The 17,811-nt window shown below is 38.0% G+C and overlaps 1 protein-coding gene across 3 annotated transcripts in view; it reads right to left on the bottom strand.

Annotated features, from left to right (window-relative positions):
* Positions 1–2,665: 2,665 nt before the first annotated feature.
* Positions 2,666–17,811, bottom strand: part of naprt (nicotinate phosphoribosyltransferase) — a 54,857-nt gene continuing 39,711 nt past the window's right edge. For 2 of the 3 annotated variants that reach the window (XM_048253170.1, XM_048253169.1), the window contains exons 9-13: positions 15,767–15,847; positions 11,858–11,960; positions 4,034–4,191; positions 3,100–3,207; positions 2,666–2,980 (exon numbers count right to left, since the gene is read on the bottom strand). In XM_048253170.1, the coding sequence (XP_048109127.1) occupies positions 2,897–2,980; positions 3,100–3,207; positions 4,034–4,191; positions 11,858–11,960; positions 15,767–15,847 (534 nt within the window). In that variant the 3' untranslated portion in view covers positions 2,666–2,896. The remainder of the gene's footprint in view (positions 2,981–3,099; positions 3,208–4,033; positions 4,192–11,857; positions 11,961–15,766; positions 15,848–17,811) is intronic. The other variant, XM_048253171.1, reaches the window with a different exon arrangement.

A 17,811-nucleotide genomic window follows, 5' to 3' on the forward strand; every position in this document is an offset into this window, starting at 1 on the left:
GAACCATTTTTGGTTCTATAGTACCTTTTTTTCTAAGAGTGTACTGTATGAGTGTGTGCGTTCCTGTGTTTGTGTGTCTGTGCTTGTGTGCGTTTGTGTGTGTGTGTGTGTGTGTGTGTGTGTGCCTGCATGTGTGTGCATGTATCTTTACTGTATGTGTGTGTTTGCGTGTGTTCATGAGTGTGTGTGTGTGCAGTCACTAAATGTACACATATATTCATTTATTGTATGGTTCCACATGAACGGAATTCTACAAAACTTGGCATGCATTCAGAAGGTGTCATAATGATTCTACACTTCAAATTCCGTGCAGTCAGCCAAAGATACCTACGATTACAATGCCTCGTTTTTGCTTTTTCATTTTTAACTAGGCGGCGCAAATCAAAACGAAAAACAATGGTTCCGTTCCGTAAATTAATTTATTGTATGGCCCCCCCATGAACGGAATTTCACGAAACTTCCTATGCATTCAGAGGGTGTCATAAAGATCCTACACTTTAAATTCGGTGCAGTTTTGAACCCGTCAGCCAAAGATACCAGATTCCACTTTGCATGCATTCAGGGGGTGTCATGATGATCCTTCACCTCCACTTTGTGCAGTTTTGACCATGTCAACCAGAGATACCTGCGATTACACCTTATTCTTGCTTTTTTATTTTTTAACTAGGTGGCACCATACATCAAATGAGTGGTTCTGTGTCATCCTTGTGGGGCTACATGCCCACTAAGTTTCATGCACCCCAGTCTTTCAGTGTCCTGGGAATCGTTGGCACAAAATTACTGGGAAAAAAAAAAAAAAAAAAATCAAAAAATTATCCATCCAAGCATCTCTCCACTGTAGTTCTGCCATCCTAGGGTGCCTCACACACTCATCTATAAGAGCCGTCAGCCAGGGGTCAGACTATGGGTGTCCCTAATACAGCTCATACTCTAGGCAAGTCTATGATGGCCTCACAGCAAGCCAGCCCATTTCCTCACCTCATATGTAGTGAATAGGAGTGCAGTCACCACTCCTGGGCTAAAACTCTGGCCTACAGGGTACCATACAGTGCAACCGGAAAGTTTTCAGACCCTTTCAAGTTTTCCACATTTTGTTATGTTTCAGACTCATCTTAAAATGGATTCAATTATTTTTTTTCCTTATCAATCTACACACAATACTCCAACTCTCCACAAAAAGCAGGTGTTTGAAGTGTTTTAGAAATGTATAAAAAATAAATGAAATATTTAATTTACATAAGTATTCAGACCCTTTGCTATGAGGCTTGTAATTGAGTTCTGGTGCATCCTACTTCTATCAATGGTCCTTGTGATGCTTCTACAACTTGATTGGAGTCCACCTGTGCCTAAATTAATTCACTGGACATTATTAGAAGAGGCACACATCTCTTTATATAAGGTCTCAAAATTGATGGTGTATGTCAGAGTGAAAACCAAGCCACGAGGTGGAAAGAATTGTCTGTAGGCCTGCGAGACAGGGTTGTGTGAAGACACAGATCTGGGGAAGGATACAAGAACCCTTCTGCAGCATTGAAAGTGCCCAAGAGCATGATAGCCTCCATCATTCTCAAATGGAAAAGTTTGGAACAACCAACAGTCTTCCTAGATCTGGCCGCTCAGCCAAACTGAGTAATCCAGGATGAAGGGCCTTGGTCAGACAGGTAACCAAGGACCCAATGGTCACTATAAATGAGATCCTTTGAGAAGATGAGAGAAACGTAAAGGACAACCATCAATGCAGCACTCCACCAATCAGGCCTTTAAGGGTAGAGTGGCCAAATGGAAGCCATTTTTTGCTGGGAGTTTGCCAAAAAGCACCTGAACGACTCTCAGACCATGAGAAGTAAAATCATCAGCTGCACTGATGATTAGATGTCCTGCTCACTCACACATCACTTTTAAGAGACGTCAGTTACTGATGATGTGAGTTACTGATGACCTCTTAGAATAAACTGACCATTGTTACAGAGACTACAAAATTAAGGACTAAGATCAATCATCAAACCATTATTGTGCATAATAATGCACAGTAAGCAACATATAGGCCTAACCAGTACAGTTATTTAATGTATACACAATAGGCATAAGCCTAGGCAAGGACCGAGGAGAGAGTATGTATGCAAATAGTATACTAATCTGCACCCATTGCAGGATCCTTCAAGGCTGCTTTTTCAAGGAAGTTACGTCATCGAATTTCGTCGAAACACTGTTCCTATAGACCTCTGAAGTTCTTTTATTAGGTAGCAATACAGTGCTTAGCCTGTAGTGAACATGCAGTGTATATCTTTTTTATAAGCTTATTTCTTAACTCAATTGGGAATAGACCAGGATGAAATTCTTAGGGCAGAAATGCAGCCTCACAGAAATAATGTCAGACAGAGTCTGTATAACCTTTTCCCAGTAGCAAACTGATTTTGTCTAGCTTTTAAATTAGCTTGAGACCATGCACTTTGCCCAAATTACGCCACATTGTGTGCACGTAAATGAATATGAATAATTCATAATCAAGTGGCCTATGAGTCCAGACCTAAATCCCATTGAACACCTCAAGGAAGAGCTGAAACATGTAATCTGCAGAAGACACCCTTGAAACCAGAGACGATTGAAACAGTTTGCTTTAGAAGAGTGGGCAAAACTACCTGTTGACAGATATGAAAAGTCAAAGTTTTTTTCATTTGTTTTATTAAATAAATATTTGGTTAAATGAAGAGTTAAAATCAAAGTGTACTTGGCACTAAACATAGAATAAACAATGATGAATGCAAATTAGTTTCAAATTATTTCAAAAATTGACAACTGTATTTAGGTCCAAATGATGATACAAATGACACTTTTTTTTAAAAGGCTGGCTACAAGCATAAGATGTAGCCATTTTGTGGCTGTTGATTCACATATCTCATTGGAGCAGGAAGTTATTAGCACTGGTGTTTTTGGCTTTGACATCACAGAGGAGGAGGTAGAGCTTCTCAGACATTGCAACCTTTAAGCAATACAAAAGGCAACATGTAAGAAGCAAACAATTTACAAAATGATGTATTTGAAAGACAAATATATGCTAAGTGTCTGTTGACTGTGTGTGGATTTGTGCTTCACACTTACAGTATATGTGTCTGGCTGTTGGAGGCATTTGTATCTTGGGTGTAGAGAGTGAATGCAGATTTGTGCTCTGGCTTTGCTTTCTGCCACAGAACTGAGAGGTAGGGTGAGCTGCAGAAAAAAAAGATACAAACAGAAACACATTTAACATTGAAAAGCATTAACAATGTTTAAACTACATTTTTAATGCTTGGATGTTAATTTTCTGGTGTATGTTTGTTGTTACTTACACTTTTGTGTCACTTAAAGGTACAATGTGTAGGGATGTTTATTAGCAAAGAGTACATATAGTATTCATAAATCTGTGTGGATCAGTGTGTAATTACCTCAACTAAACAAATCAAGCTTAAAATGAGTCCTTTACATTTACATAGAGCAAGGAAGCGACATCATAGTCTCCCAAATTGCACAACCATATTGATGCAGTGGCCAAAAACAGACACACTCTGCTTTGCCTTCTGAATTCACATTCTAGTGGCAGCATGGCCAGGAGATGGAAAAAAATAAACTAAATAAATTATCGTTGCTTGCTGTATTGGTAGGCTACTCATGGTAATTGCTAGTTCAGGCTAACAAGTTTGAGAATAAGGATTGTGTGAAATGGAAGACTGAATGTTACACATATAATTTACCACAAGAGAAGGTACAGTAAGGGAGCATTAATCTTCATTGCCATGGAAGACAAAATCGTGACAGCAGAAACCATGGACAGGCTACACAGTGACATTTCTGAGATGGAGATATCAGTTGAACAATAAAATGTGGCTATCAGTCCGTTAAGCAAATTTGTCTTGATAAGATGTCTTAAAATAAGTCAAACTCTTGTTAAATTAAGCCAAATCATGTGGCTTTACTGACTAGTAACTACACTGGCCTTCAAAAAGTAAAATGTCAAAATTTAGGGAAAAAATTCGATATTAGAGCTTTCATTTCGTACCTGGCCCTTGGAGAAAACATTCTGCCGCAACTTTATCACTTGACCAGGTGTAACACAATATAGTGTGTTCCCATGTCCTAACAAATGGCATTGCATTGACACACCAGCTACAGGGGGAGGCTCCTCTGACAGGCATAACAGATCCAAAAATGGATGGCCTGGATAAGGAAACAGTTCAACAGACAGACAGGGAAAAGCAAAGTATGGAGAAATAAAAGAACAAAAATATCAGATGTCAGCTAGCATATCAACAAGTAAGCTAACCCACAACACTGCACCTACGTTTTTCACACTTTTATTCTTACATTTTTTTAAGTATATTTTTTGGGCTTTTTGCCTTTATTTGTATAAAACAGTGAAGGGTGAGACAGGAAGTAAGTGGGAGAGAGAGATGGGAATGACCGCAGGTTGGATTCGAACCTGGGTCCCCGTGGGCACTTGGACCCGTTTATGGTATGAGCGCTGTAGCCTGTTGTGCCACAGTGCCCCCCTTATTCTTACATTTTACACTTAAAAAACAAAATGTTATATTATTTCTTCTATTTCTGTTTTGGATAAGATCAAGTGAGTATGTGTATGATTAATTAGCTTACCATTTATTTATATGGACCATTTATTCAACAATCATTTGAACAATCACTTGTTACTATGCAGAATATAGCATTATAATAAAGTGTGTTTACAAAACATTTACAAGCTATTACTAAATGGTTATTAGCTATTAGATAACAATAGTAGATTTCATAAAAATAGTTCTAAGACACATATTGCATGCCATGTTTAATTCATGCATAAAACACACGTTTATTTATGGTAAGCCCACAACCAATATAAATGTCAAAAATCCCATATAAACTTCTAAACATATAAAAGGTTATGTTTTAGGCTAAAACATTTTTTGTCACATACAGCAAACATTTCCTCAATCAGCTAGCTGCCTGTCCCCTGAGCACACTGTAAAAAAAATGCGGTCTCTGTAGACAGCCCAGTCTCTGCAAACGGCAACTAAAACAAACTCATGCAACCTGCACCATAACATGAAACATAACAGTGTTCCAGCCAATAACCAACGAGATTAGGAGAGTTTCAATTGCACGGGAGGGAGGGGGAAGGAGTAGCAAGCTAGCTCTCCGTTTTGTTTGAACTTCAACAGAAGTGACGTTGCCCAACATCACTTATAGCAGCTTTTATAGCACCATTTATTATTTAGAAATAATAAATGGTGTATAAGGAACGGAGATGATTAACATATTTATTACACTTTTCTGTTCAGTTTTTAATCTGTTTTGCAGTAATTATATCTCAGATATTGAGTGTAATTTTAACTCATACTTGAGAAGGAGACATTATCTGGAGTCTGGTCAGATTTGAACAATTTAAAACAGATTAACATAGTACACTGCATAACCTACTTATCTAACCAAGTGTTATTCATTTTATATTAAGATCAAAATGTAGTTGGTATTGTTTTTAAGAAAAAACAGACTTTTACCTATCGTAAAACCATCAATTACCAACCATTTCGTTCGAAAATTCTAAAACAACAATGTTTTTTAATACTTCAAAATAACATTTAATAAATGAACCTTACATTTTTCAGTAGTTGTTGGTATGTAGATTTGAACAAAATCTAGTTTGGTTCTTATCGGGGCTTTTACTGCCTGAAATATCCGATTTTGTTTACCACGCTCAGAGTTTAGTGCTGGGCTGTTGGGTGCCTATTTCCAACCTTTCTCAGGGCACAACAACAATTAGACCGAGAATTCTCATCGCAAATCAAAATTCCACTCGAGCTCCAAGCGGATTTGTACACGCAGCCTTACAGCACTGTTTTACAGCTCTTCGAGTCACGCTAAAATGTAATTCTTGGTACATAGCTAATTTAGATACACTTATGGTGTGGGTGCTTGCGTTTCTTTAGGAATCCGCCGTCTTGGTTTGTATAGAAATGAATATCAAGTGACACATACACGTAAGCGTTCGGAAATATATGATGGTTGGTAAAAGGTGACGTTCCTATAGCGCTCTCTTGTCAAATCATTTGACTTAATTTAATGAAAGTTTGACCCATTTTAAGACATCTTATAATGAAAACCATCAAATTTTGCTGCCAATGCATTAAGCAAATCTGTCTTGATAAGACACTTTGAAAATAAGTCAAAATTATCTTAAGAGAGAGCCCTAGGTAAGTGTCTTTATACTAAAAGTCATCAACTGACTATAGGAAAGGAGCTTCTATGTTGCCACTGGCGACTGTACCTCCACGCATACACCCCTAACCTGTCCCCCAAGGATCGCATAGCATAGTTAACATTGCCATCATAGTTAACCCTTTAGTCGCCAGGGTTTTAAAAAAAAAAATTGGATTTTTACATCAAAATTTCAAAAGGCCATGGCTTGCAAGTGGTCAGAGATAAAGTCCTACTGTGAATGTGAAAATCATTGAGTATGAACAGAAGTTTATGAAGGGGGTAAATTTACTCATCTAATTTGCATATTATGACGTCACTGGATGGGAACCACCGTGAATTATGCACATTTCAGTAAATACTAGATGTTGAACATATTTGAGCAGTTTTACTTTCTTTTTTTTTTGTCATTTCACCCACATAACAAATTAACAAGAAATCAGTCACATGTAAACCAACAATCACAAACCCTATGCTACTATACAATAAAGTAGCCTGGTCAAATCAGTTCCCATCGCGGGTGACTTTGTAGTTCTTCAGAGCCCTATTTTTACAACCCCTGCTGTCTATACCACGTCACTTACGGACACTATCAAGCATGGCATGCTTAGTGGACACTGTCGCAAAGACGCACCTCCATTCACAGACGCACCGTGACTATCAGTCAATAGACGATCGATCATATTCTCCAAAAGGCAGATATTCTCCTTCAGAATCAGAATAGGTGAATAACAGATCCAAGACTTCATCACACGTGATTTTTTTTTTCAACATTTGGTGTATTTCTGCTTCAATTTGTGCAAAACTATGGCCCGCATCGCTTCCGGGTTATGGAGGAAATGCACGTCTTCTTCGTGTGTTTCTCGCGTGCTTCCTGAAAACTTAAAAAAAGGTTGAGCTTGAATTGAAGCTCTGGGTGTCTGCCAACTAGTGGTCAAGAGTACAAATGAGATTTTACACTGTACTCGGGTGTATCGTCTGTTTATTCAGTAATGACGCTTCTCGCAATATTGCGACATGGGCGGTTAGAGGGTTAACATTGTTAGCATAGTTAACATAACTACTAGCAAACATTAGCTAAGTTAGCTGAGTAACATGGTTAGCATAGCTGCTAGCAAACATTAGCTGAGTTAGCCAAGTAACATGGTTAATATAGTTAACATTGCTACCATAGTTAGCATACCAACATAACTGCTAGCAAACATTTAGTTTAGTAACATGGTTAGCATAGTTAACATTGTTAGCATAACTACTAGAAAATATTAGCTAAGTTAATAAGTAATACTGTTAGCAAAGTTAACTTGTTTATATTGTTAACATAGTTAGCTAATTAACACATCATGCACTGGTAATTCCTTGGAATTGCATTTCTAGTTCTTATTATGGTGCATGAAAATGCACTGTACTGTCATCCGAAGTCTTCTTATTACAGTGCATGCATTTCCACTGAATTATTTTTGGCTTTTTCAAAGTTCTCAATGTCTCGTTTTAAATGTCAGGGCCCTCGGAAGTCTACCAATGAAGTGTGGAGATACATTGAGCCTCGTAAATGGGTGTAAAACAGTGATTTATTTGCATGGCTAGCCCGATGCCGAAGCACCACTATTGAAAAAGCTGCTGGTAGCATCGGCTAACTAGCGCCAGATTTTGGAGTGCAGGGGACAAGCCGAGATGGGCTATGAGACATTCGTTCACACTCGGTATCATGTTTCAATACACTTTAGGTCAATATCACTCCGGAATTCTCCTTTAAGTGTTCAGCCATTCCAACTGTCAGTTATCATACACTATGCCTCCAGCCAACTATTTTAAACCACCACCTACCTAGCAACCAGCATAGAAACCACCATAACTACCCTAGCAACAGCCAAGCAACCACCTCAATTACCTAGCAACAGCCTAGCAACCATGTCAAATACCCTAGCAACAGCCTAGCAACCACTTATAGTTACAACCTAGCAACCAATGAGATTAACCTAGCAACCAACATTGCAACCACCACAACTAACCTAGCAACAGCCTAGCAGCCTAGCTAAGTAACATTGTTACAGTTAGCATTGTTAGCATAACTGCTAGCAAACATTAGCTGAGTTAACTAAGTAACACGGTTAACATAGTTAACATCATTGACATTGCTAACATAATTAGCATTATTTACATAATATCTAGCAAACATAAGCTAAGTTAGCTAAGTAAGATGTTAACATTATAAGCATTGCTAAAATTGTTAGCATAATTGCTAGCAAACATTAGCTAAGTCACATGGTTAATATAGTAGTTAACATTATTAGCATGCTAGCAAACATTAGCTAAGTTAGCTAAGTACCATGGCTTATATATTTAACATTGCTAGCATTGTTAACATTGTTAACATAACTATTATCAAACATAAGTATAAGTATATATACTCTTTTGATCCTGTGAGGGAAATTTGGTCTCTGCATTTATCCCAATCCGTGAATTAGTGAAACACACACAGCACACAGTGTACACACAGTGAGGTGAAGCACACACTAATCCCGGCGCAGTGAGCTGCCTGCATCAACAGCGGCGCTCGGGGAGCAGTGAGGGGTGCCTTGCTCAAGGGCACTTCAGCCGTGCCTACTAGTCGGGGTTCGAACCGACAACCCTCCAGTTACAGGTCCGAAGTGCTAACCAGTAGGCCACGGCTGCCCTTAGCTTAGTTATCTGTTTTAACTGGCATGTTTTTACATCATATGTTTTGCATTTTCATGGACTGGTAATTCCTTGGAATTGCATTTCTAGTTATTCTTCTTACCTTTTTGTGGACTTAATTCAGCCCAAACTGCTTAACATACAAACTTGGTTGAGACACTGTTCCGTAGATCTTCCAGGTTTTACCTGCCTGTCTTTTTTATTTTTGAGAAGTTTATAGTTTTTGAGATATTTGCCATTAAAAAGTGTATTTTTTCCCCATAGACTTGAATAGAGGCTGTGGCATCATAATAGAGCCAGCTGCGCTCATTAAGTAGTTCCAGGAGTTGTTCCCGGGCTAATCAGAACACTGGCACAGGTGCCACCTGTGAGGAATCCAACTGTCTCAGCTTCTAAGCATACAATCTGGTTCTCCCTGAACTACACATCCTATTGAAGTGTTTCCTGTGTGTCAAAATAAAACACCCAGCCATATCTCTTGCTTTCAGCATTATATCTCCAGAACGGCTTGACGCACATGCTTCAAATTTTGTATGAGTGTTTGTATGGACTGATCTTGGACGTCAAAAGTCAACTGTCAAGGTCAAAAACTTGAGTGTGAGTGTGATATGTCAAGAACGCCTTGTCACACAAGATTCAAATTTGGTTACTCCTAAAGCATATCCTAGAAATCTAGATGCACCCTAGCAGCAGCAAATGTACAGTAATTTGCTGCCAGGGTAATCAATCAACTCAAAAGCACCTTTGTAGGCATCACATTTACCCTACCAACCAGCTGGCAGCTAGCTCAATAGCCAGCAAATTGCATCCCCTCGTGTAATTCCATTGCTAGTTTTTTGTTAATATCTCAAAAAGTATAAGTTTAAAAAATCTGAAGTCATAGCAACCTGGTCCATTGGAAGACCTACGTTACAAAGTTTGAATGAAGGTTCTAAGTTAAACTCTTCAAGAGAAATAGAGTACGGAAAAAGTGGTCAGCGGAATAATAAAATTAAGAAGCCTAGGAAGAACAGTACAGTGCATTTTCATGCACTGTAATAAGAAATAGTAACCTAGGAAATTGAATTGAAATTCTGACAAAAACAAAGAGAACAGAACATATCACTCCTATACTTAAATCCCTGCACTGGATTCCAGTTATGTATAGAATTGATTTTAAAGTACTGCTGCTTGTCTGTTACTCTTTGAATGAGTTGTGACCAATATACCTCCTGGATATGCTACAACCAACCTCTTAGATCACAGGAGAAGCACCTGTTGAGAACAGCCCTGGTCAGAACAAAACATTGTGAAGCAGCATTCAGCTACAAAGTGCTTTGGAATGAACTCCCCGACAAAATTAAATATGCCACCAACTGCCACCATTTTTAAACCATGACACAAAACTAAACTATTCACAGTTGTTTTCTCATAGAGTATTTATTTATCTATTTGTTTATTTATTTTCATTTCATCTGGCTGTACTTTCTGTTTTATGACTTTTTATTATGTATTTTTATGACTTTTAATGATCCTTTTTACTCTACATTACTGTTTCATTTTATTGTTCCAGCTGTTGACTCTTCTATATACATTTTTTAATTTCTAATTCTTTTTATTTGCTTGACTGATTTTTTGAATTTTATGAATTGTCTAGCTGTGTTTTTACTTATTTGTTACTTCTCTGTCTCCGATGGTGTATAGCACACTGAATTGCTTTAGTGCCCAAAATGTGTTATATAAATATAACTGCCTTGCCTGCCTAAAGAACCATTTGTGTATGATGTTGCTATCTGGTGGTGACCACAAAATAAATGCATTGCAATGTTTCAAAGTTAGCTAGCTGACTTTGCTAGCAGGTTAATTTACGCATTGAACATGTCACCTACCAATGGGGGGCAATGCCAATGCAGGCAACGCCCCCTTAAATAAAATCTATGCCCCCTCTTTTGTGACCACCTTACAGGCTATTGCTATGGTTTTCTTTCGTTAGGCTACATGCAGCTGCATAAAACTCACATAGCCTCTACTTGCCCCGCTCTCACACACACACAACGGAGACTCCCCTCCGTGGCCTAGGCTAGCCTTATAAGCGGCCGCTCCGGCTCACGGCTGCCACGAACGCAAAGGCTGAATTGTTGTTAGCCTAACGATGCTTATTTGTACTGATTTGTTTGGGGGGGGGGATTCTACTAAGTAAGGTCCAGTGCGCTTACATGCGCTGTAAATTCAATAGCCTGCAACAGGCACTCTCCCTCTCACGCTACACTGTTGCGTTTTAAAAGCGAAACTGATGCCACAGCTGGTCTGGGTTTGCTGAAGTAACCTAGGCTACAGGCTGCATTTATTACAGAAAATCAAGCGACATAGCAAGTAGGCCTAGTCTACACTATTTGGAGACAGGAGCATAGGTGTGACAACAGCTGTCACTAGTTCACATCGTCGTAGGCTGTGCTGATGCACAGACTAAACGGTAAAAAGTTATGATGCCATATTCTGGAAGCCTCTACCCTTTTGGATGTGTTAGAGCTGTAGGTGCACTTAGTTGTTAGCGATTGATGCTTTTTCAAATGAAATGCGTTTGTTAGGCTAGCCGATTGTCAAAATAGGGAAATTAAACTGCGTACATTACAGAAACAATCTTAAATCGCGGAGATAACATTCGTTAGACAGGCAAAGTTATCAGCAGCAACATGCATAAGAGCCTTAATAATGTACAGTAAGAACACAGCTGGGTCTCGGAGACACTAGGCCTACTCGCGGTCACGGTTAACATTAGGCTATAGGCTATTAATTCATCAACTGCACTCCGAATAAAAAAATTGTGCCCCCCTTGCTAACCCCCTGAGAAATTTGACAGGAGCCACCACAAGTTTTAAGAAAATGTATAATTTGTGGGCAAGTAGTAATGTTAAATAACCCTACTGGATTAATACAATTCTGTAAAATTGAAGCCCTGCAAATATGCACATCGACTCACCCTCAGTGTCCAACAGTCTGTAAACATTTTTGCTGCCAGGGAGAGTGGTCTTTTCAGGGTCTTCAGTAAACTTGATCTTGGGTTGACCACTTACCTCTACCAGCTGAGAAAAAATTAAAAGATAAGCATATGAGTGGTTATTAGCGTGACTATCTGTCCCACTTTAGGTTGTACTGTACACCCTTTTGAGCCGTTGTCCCATGCCCTGCATATTGAGACAATGTCCTGCATTTTTGACTGCATCCAGAATACTACAGTAACGAGTAAACCCCCTTTCGAGCCCCCAATACCATTAGCAATACCATGAAATATAACTAAGTGCTCTGTAAAGTCTAATGCTGGAAGTAAAGCATTGACAAAAAGAATAGAAGAGGGAAAAGGAAACAAATAGTGGTGAGAACTGGGAATCCCTTATCTTATGTTGACCAGTAAGATGACCAGTGGTTTTATTCTTCCTTCCAGATTGTTTATTGTACAGTCAGCGATCCAGTATTTTTTCTAATTGTGCATTATGTGTAGCTAACTTGGCTGGTTAGTAATAGTGTTTGCGTTCTGGCTGTTGTCAGTAGCCTAGCTTCTACAGTATATAGGTACTGTTTTTAAGAATGTATGTGTAATTAGGAAGTAGGTTTGCTCTGGTCTATCAGCATATACAGTTTGAATAAGATGTCAAGGATGTGGATTAAGAATGGAACAGATATTAGAAAATAGGTTTATTGTTGAATGTTTATTGTTGCATTGTTCTAGGACATGAAATTAAGACTATTTTCAAAGCTAGCTCTTTTCTCTGAAGGACATTTGCTTATAGTCCATGATTCAGTCAGCTGATTTTGGCTGATTGGTACCATTTTAAAGTACCAAACTTTATTGTCTTTTTCTGATTGCTATATGTGTCAAAACTGCATGATAAACATCTGAGACTCACAGCTAAAGCTTAGTCGAGCACTCAAGTTCAGATTCAAGATTACTTCATTACATTTCTTAATACTTTTACAGTACAAGAGATAAAAATACTTGTCAACATTGCAGCAATAAAGAATAATTCCACTAACCACTCGGTGAGTTGCACAGTTTTGAAAACGAACGTTAAGGGTTGTTTTAGGACATGTTTGAGTAGCCTACAGTATGCCTGTTGGCAGCCACTCTGAGCAGTCAAAGGCGATTCAAAACGAGCCAGAAAAGTCGATACAGGACCAATCGTCAAAATTGCGGTGTCCACCACTCTAGTTCATCCAAAACAAACCAGAAAAGGGACTCAAAGTGCTAAAAACCGGAATTTTCCTTTAAGTTAATGTGCTCACATGAACGGTCATTGACTAAGCTTTCCAACGATATGTATATCGAGGGTATTGCAAAAAGTATCGCTAAGATAACCTCATCCAAAGTTGGCATGGGTCTCCCGTCACGATACACCAGAAGAAGAGAAAATCACCTTTTTAAGTAAATTGTAACGTGCGATAGTGTGTTATTATTAGACTTACGGTAGCATGACTTTGAAGCGGATGACTATGTCCAGTTTTATCAACCGAGTGAGTGTCTTTTTCTGCCCCCTAGTTAATACCAGGGACGGTCATATGGTGTCACTATATAATATAATTAATGTATTTCGGGGGAAGTAAGGGGAGAAGAAGTTCTATGTACAGATTGTGTAGGCTATAGGCCCACTTTTGAAAAGTGCTACTGCTACGTCAATGGAAAACTTATTCTGGTCCGTAAAATGACGCCAGGATATTTCTAAAAGTTCGTGCTTTTGACCGTTCGTGCCCTGAAAGGCAAGTCTTTCACATTCATATTCGGTTACATCTGGCAAGAAGGGTAGAGAGCTTAAACATTGAGTAACGAGTAGCCTAATGAGTAGGCTACATTTTAGCTCTGCCGTAAAACCTTATAGCGGCGTGGACAAATGGAATGACTGCTAATGTGTTTAATCTTCACCTAAATAAAGTCAGGGTTTAACAGTCAAAATGTATTTATTATTTTTCGTGAAATTTGTTCACAATATGAAAGTGTAGACTGTTTTAGAGCCCAACCGATTTATCGGCGGGCTGATATTATCGGCCGATATTAGGCATTTTCCAAACTATCGGTATCGGCATTTATAATGGCCGATAAATTAATATTTTAAAAATAAAATAAAAACGGACAAAACACCCTTCAACCATGTCATGAGTGTTGGCGTTGTATAGTTTTGTACAGTCGGGCAGAGAGAACCAGTTATCCGCGAGTGAGATCATCAGTGAAGTATGTTCATGGTGATTTGGTCACGAGACATACATTGCTTGAAATAACAATTAAAAGAACATCCCCATCAGTTCTCTTAACTCAAATAAGCATGACAAAATTCGTGAAAACAATGTCCAGTTTTGCTGCTGTTAAATAAGCCGAGTGAAGCGGAATTAGCTAGTAATTACGTTACGTTGTTCCAGTGTAGTTGATTGTCTGTCCTTTTAACTTTTGACAATGTGACTGAAGATGTATTTCTTTAATAGCGTGAAAGTTATAGCAGTGAGACGTATCATCTCTCCCCGGCCTGTTATTTTGAAAGCGTATGTTTTACAATTTGCAGTATGACGTTATCCATTGCTAAATTAGGGCTCATCATAGACTAGTTAACCACAAAGCTAGCTAATGCCATGAATATCAGTGGAAGACCGCTAACGTTAACATTAATGAGATTGGAAACCACAACGAACTTATTCTGCCTAAATAAAGTAATGATTTATAACTAGTGTCTGTAGTTACAGTCCCTGCATTGTAAAATGTAAGTTAGACGTGCGAGGAGTGAACATTTAGACATAGAGAAAAAGTATCAAACGTAGCTTGTGCATAAAAGTTAGCTTTTCTTTTACACGTGTGTGAAATCCAATGACGCCAAGTGCGTTTCAGACTGTCGTTCAGCTGCAGCATTAACGAGTTACATAATGGATTTAGATCACTAAATAGTAGGTTTTAGAAGGCAGGCAGCAACTGATGATTGAAAATGGTTTGATGTAGCTTGATGGAAATAATTTTAAAAGTGCAGGTAAAGGGATAAGCAAGCTGACATTGTAATTATAAGGTAGCTTATAAGGCAATAGGGACTAATTATTACACACGCACACTCAAACATTTAAGAGTGACCTTTATCTTGTTTAATGATAATACAAATGATGATGATAGTAATAATGTCATCATTATTTTTTGTAATTATTAAGTCTTAGTTCAAAGTTATATTTATGAAGCTTACCAAGTCTTTTAATACTGGTAACTTTGATTTGGTTGTTGTTATTATGTTTTTGTTCAAAAGACTAAAGTTTCATATCTTAAGTTTCTATTTTTATACATTTTATTTATTAGAACTTTAATATATTTCGATGTTCCTCTGTTCCACTGTGACAATATTATTTAAAAATAAACAAGTTTGTTTTTGAAATGCATCATCATATTATTTTAGTCAATACTCATAAATAACTACAAATAACTAATGTTAGGGAAATCTGTTAATGTTTTGTTGCGCGTTTCTAAAAAAAAAAAAAAAAAAAAAAAAAATATATATATATATATATAAAATATAATCGGCCGATATATCAGAATATCGGATTTTTAAATCAACAAATATTTGTATCGGTATCGGCCTTCAAAATCCTTTATCGGTCGGGCTCTAGACTGTATACTGTCAAATTCTGCAAAAATGTGAAATTCGACATTTTAACAAAATAGCAGTGTGTGCAAGACGACTGGTTTCGCCTTGCAGGGTCACATTTACGATTTACATGTACATGCATGACACACAAGAGAAATAGCCCTCCTCTTGGCTCATCTATTATTAGCTCACATAAGGAGAAATAGGTGAGAAATTATTTATTTCTTGTGAGACAAGACATTTTCCTTGGGTAGCCATGGCCAGCATAATACCATACAGACACACACCTTATACACACATCCAAGGGATGGCTGATGGGTGCAGGTAACCAGATGAGTTCCAACGCCCATCATATCAATCTCACTCTTCTAAAAAGAAATAATGCACACAATCAGTGGAAGGTTAATTATGCCTGCAATACATGGTGGACAGTTCCATAGCCTGCACATTGCTATAAGTGCAATAATTGATATCAACCTGGTACACTGTATCCATATTTCAGTCGAAAAGCTTCAACATTACCTTTAGGATAAAGGGCCCTATCATGACAGTCAAAAGCGCATCGTTACTCATCAAAAGCTTATTCATGGATCTCACCTAGTGTTCATGGGCTTCGGAAAAACCTTTTTCCAAGTGAAAACATCATCATTCCGCGTCATTCACGTCACGTTGTGTGAGTCAGAGGTCGGAAACTGGGGCTAGATTTTGCTAACAGAGTTGCCCTGTTAGGGGCTCATCATCACTTTTGTCGTCACGTTGTAGTTCGTTTGTAGTCCATGTGGCCTTTCATGTCCAATAGTTTTAATGTGAACTTGGGAATTTGCCGTTTTTGGCGCATATTCTTTGTTGAACCCTTTCCAGGCATAAAAAAAAAAATTATTGGGTTCTGGTTTCCGACCGACCCTGTCAATTTATGTGCGACCCAAATTTATTTTATGAGCTTGGGGAAGAAATAACACTAAATAGTCTAGGCTACATTAAATAAATCCACAAATAAAAGGCGAACTATAAGTACATTAAATTACCCCTTGCATTATGTATAGGGATGAGTGTATTCTCTCTTTTACAAAGTAGCCTATGCACAGCTGTTCACAAAGACGATTGTTTTCGTCACTTACCAAGACACTCGCAATTTTGTCCAAACACCGCAACTTTTTTCGCAAATTTGACCAATCATCGTAGTTTCACCGTGAAATTTCACCTACCACAACAGTCCCTCGCGCAGAATATTGAGCCAGATGCCACACTTACTTACCAAAGACTGCCCTAACGTGTTCGTTCCTTTGCAGTTTTGATGACAATAAATAGAAGGCTAACGTTAATGATCTGCTTACTTACTTGCATCTCTCAACCTGGTGTTGCTAACCTACCTATGAAAGTAAGTTAATTAAGGCCTACTTGGTTTACTGACATTTGAGTAGGCTATGCAACCCATTGGCAAACGTTTACCTGGATATGTCCTTTTAGCTTATGTCATGTTTGCTAGCTTGTGGGCTTAGTTTGAGTAGTGCTACCAAAATCATAGAAATTAATAAAATTGCAAGACATTTACCTCTTCTAAGATCCAATAATGATTTCATTCGAGTTGTTTTTTTAACATTTATTTTTAGAAGACATTCCCAATTGCATCCACATATCGTAATGCACTATGCAAAAAGTGATTTACACTCGTAGCTGAACACAGTGAGATGCAAGCTTTCCAATCCACTCAGAAATGTAATTAGGCTACTCTCACGTCCTTAAAGGGGTAGGCAGTCAATTAGACGTACACCACCAATGTAATGACATTAAAGAGAAGTGTAGTCAAATAGTTTAAATCAATATGAAATTACTAGATACTTACTTGGCTATTAGTAATTATGCAGGCCACAGACTATGCATTATTACAGTGCATGAAAATGCACTGTACTGTTATTCCAACTTTTGTTATTACAGTGCATGAAAATGCACTGTACTGTTCTTCCTAGGCTTCTTCTTATTAATATTCTTATTACAGTGCATGAAAATGCACTGTACTGTTATTCCAAGGCATTTTATACAGTGCATGAAAATGCACTGTACTGTTCTTCCAAGGCAACAACATCAACAACAACTTATTATTATTCCGCTTACCACTTTTTCCGTACGCAATTTCTCTTGAACAGTTTAACTTAGAAACTTCGTTCAAACTTTGTAACGTAGGTCTTCAAACGGACTAAGCTGCAGATGTCTTTTCAACTTTTATACTTTTTAAACTATTAAAGAAAAACTTTTTAAAAATCCCCATAGACTTAACATTGCCGATTGTGACATCATAATACGGCCGTTAAGCAATTAGAATCCTATGGCAGGT

This window comes from Alosa alosa, chromosome 9 (genome assembly GCF_017589495.1).
Source record: "Alosa alosa isolate M-15738 ecotype Scorff River chromosome 9, AALO_Geno_1.1, whole genome shotgun sequence".
In the NCBI taxonomy this organism is placed as follows: Eukaryota; Metazoa; Chordata; class Actinopteri; order Clupeiformes; family Clupeidae; genus Alosa; species Alosa alosa.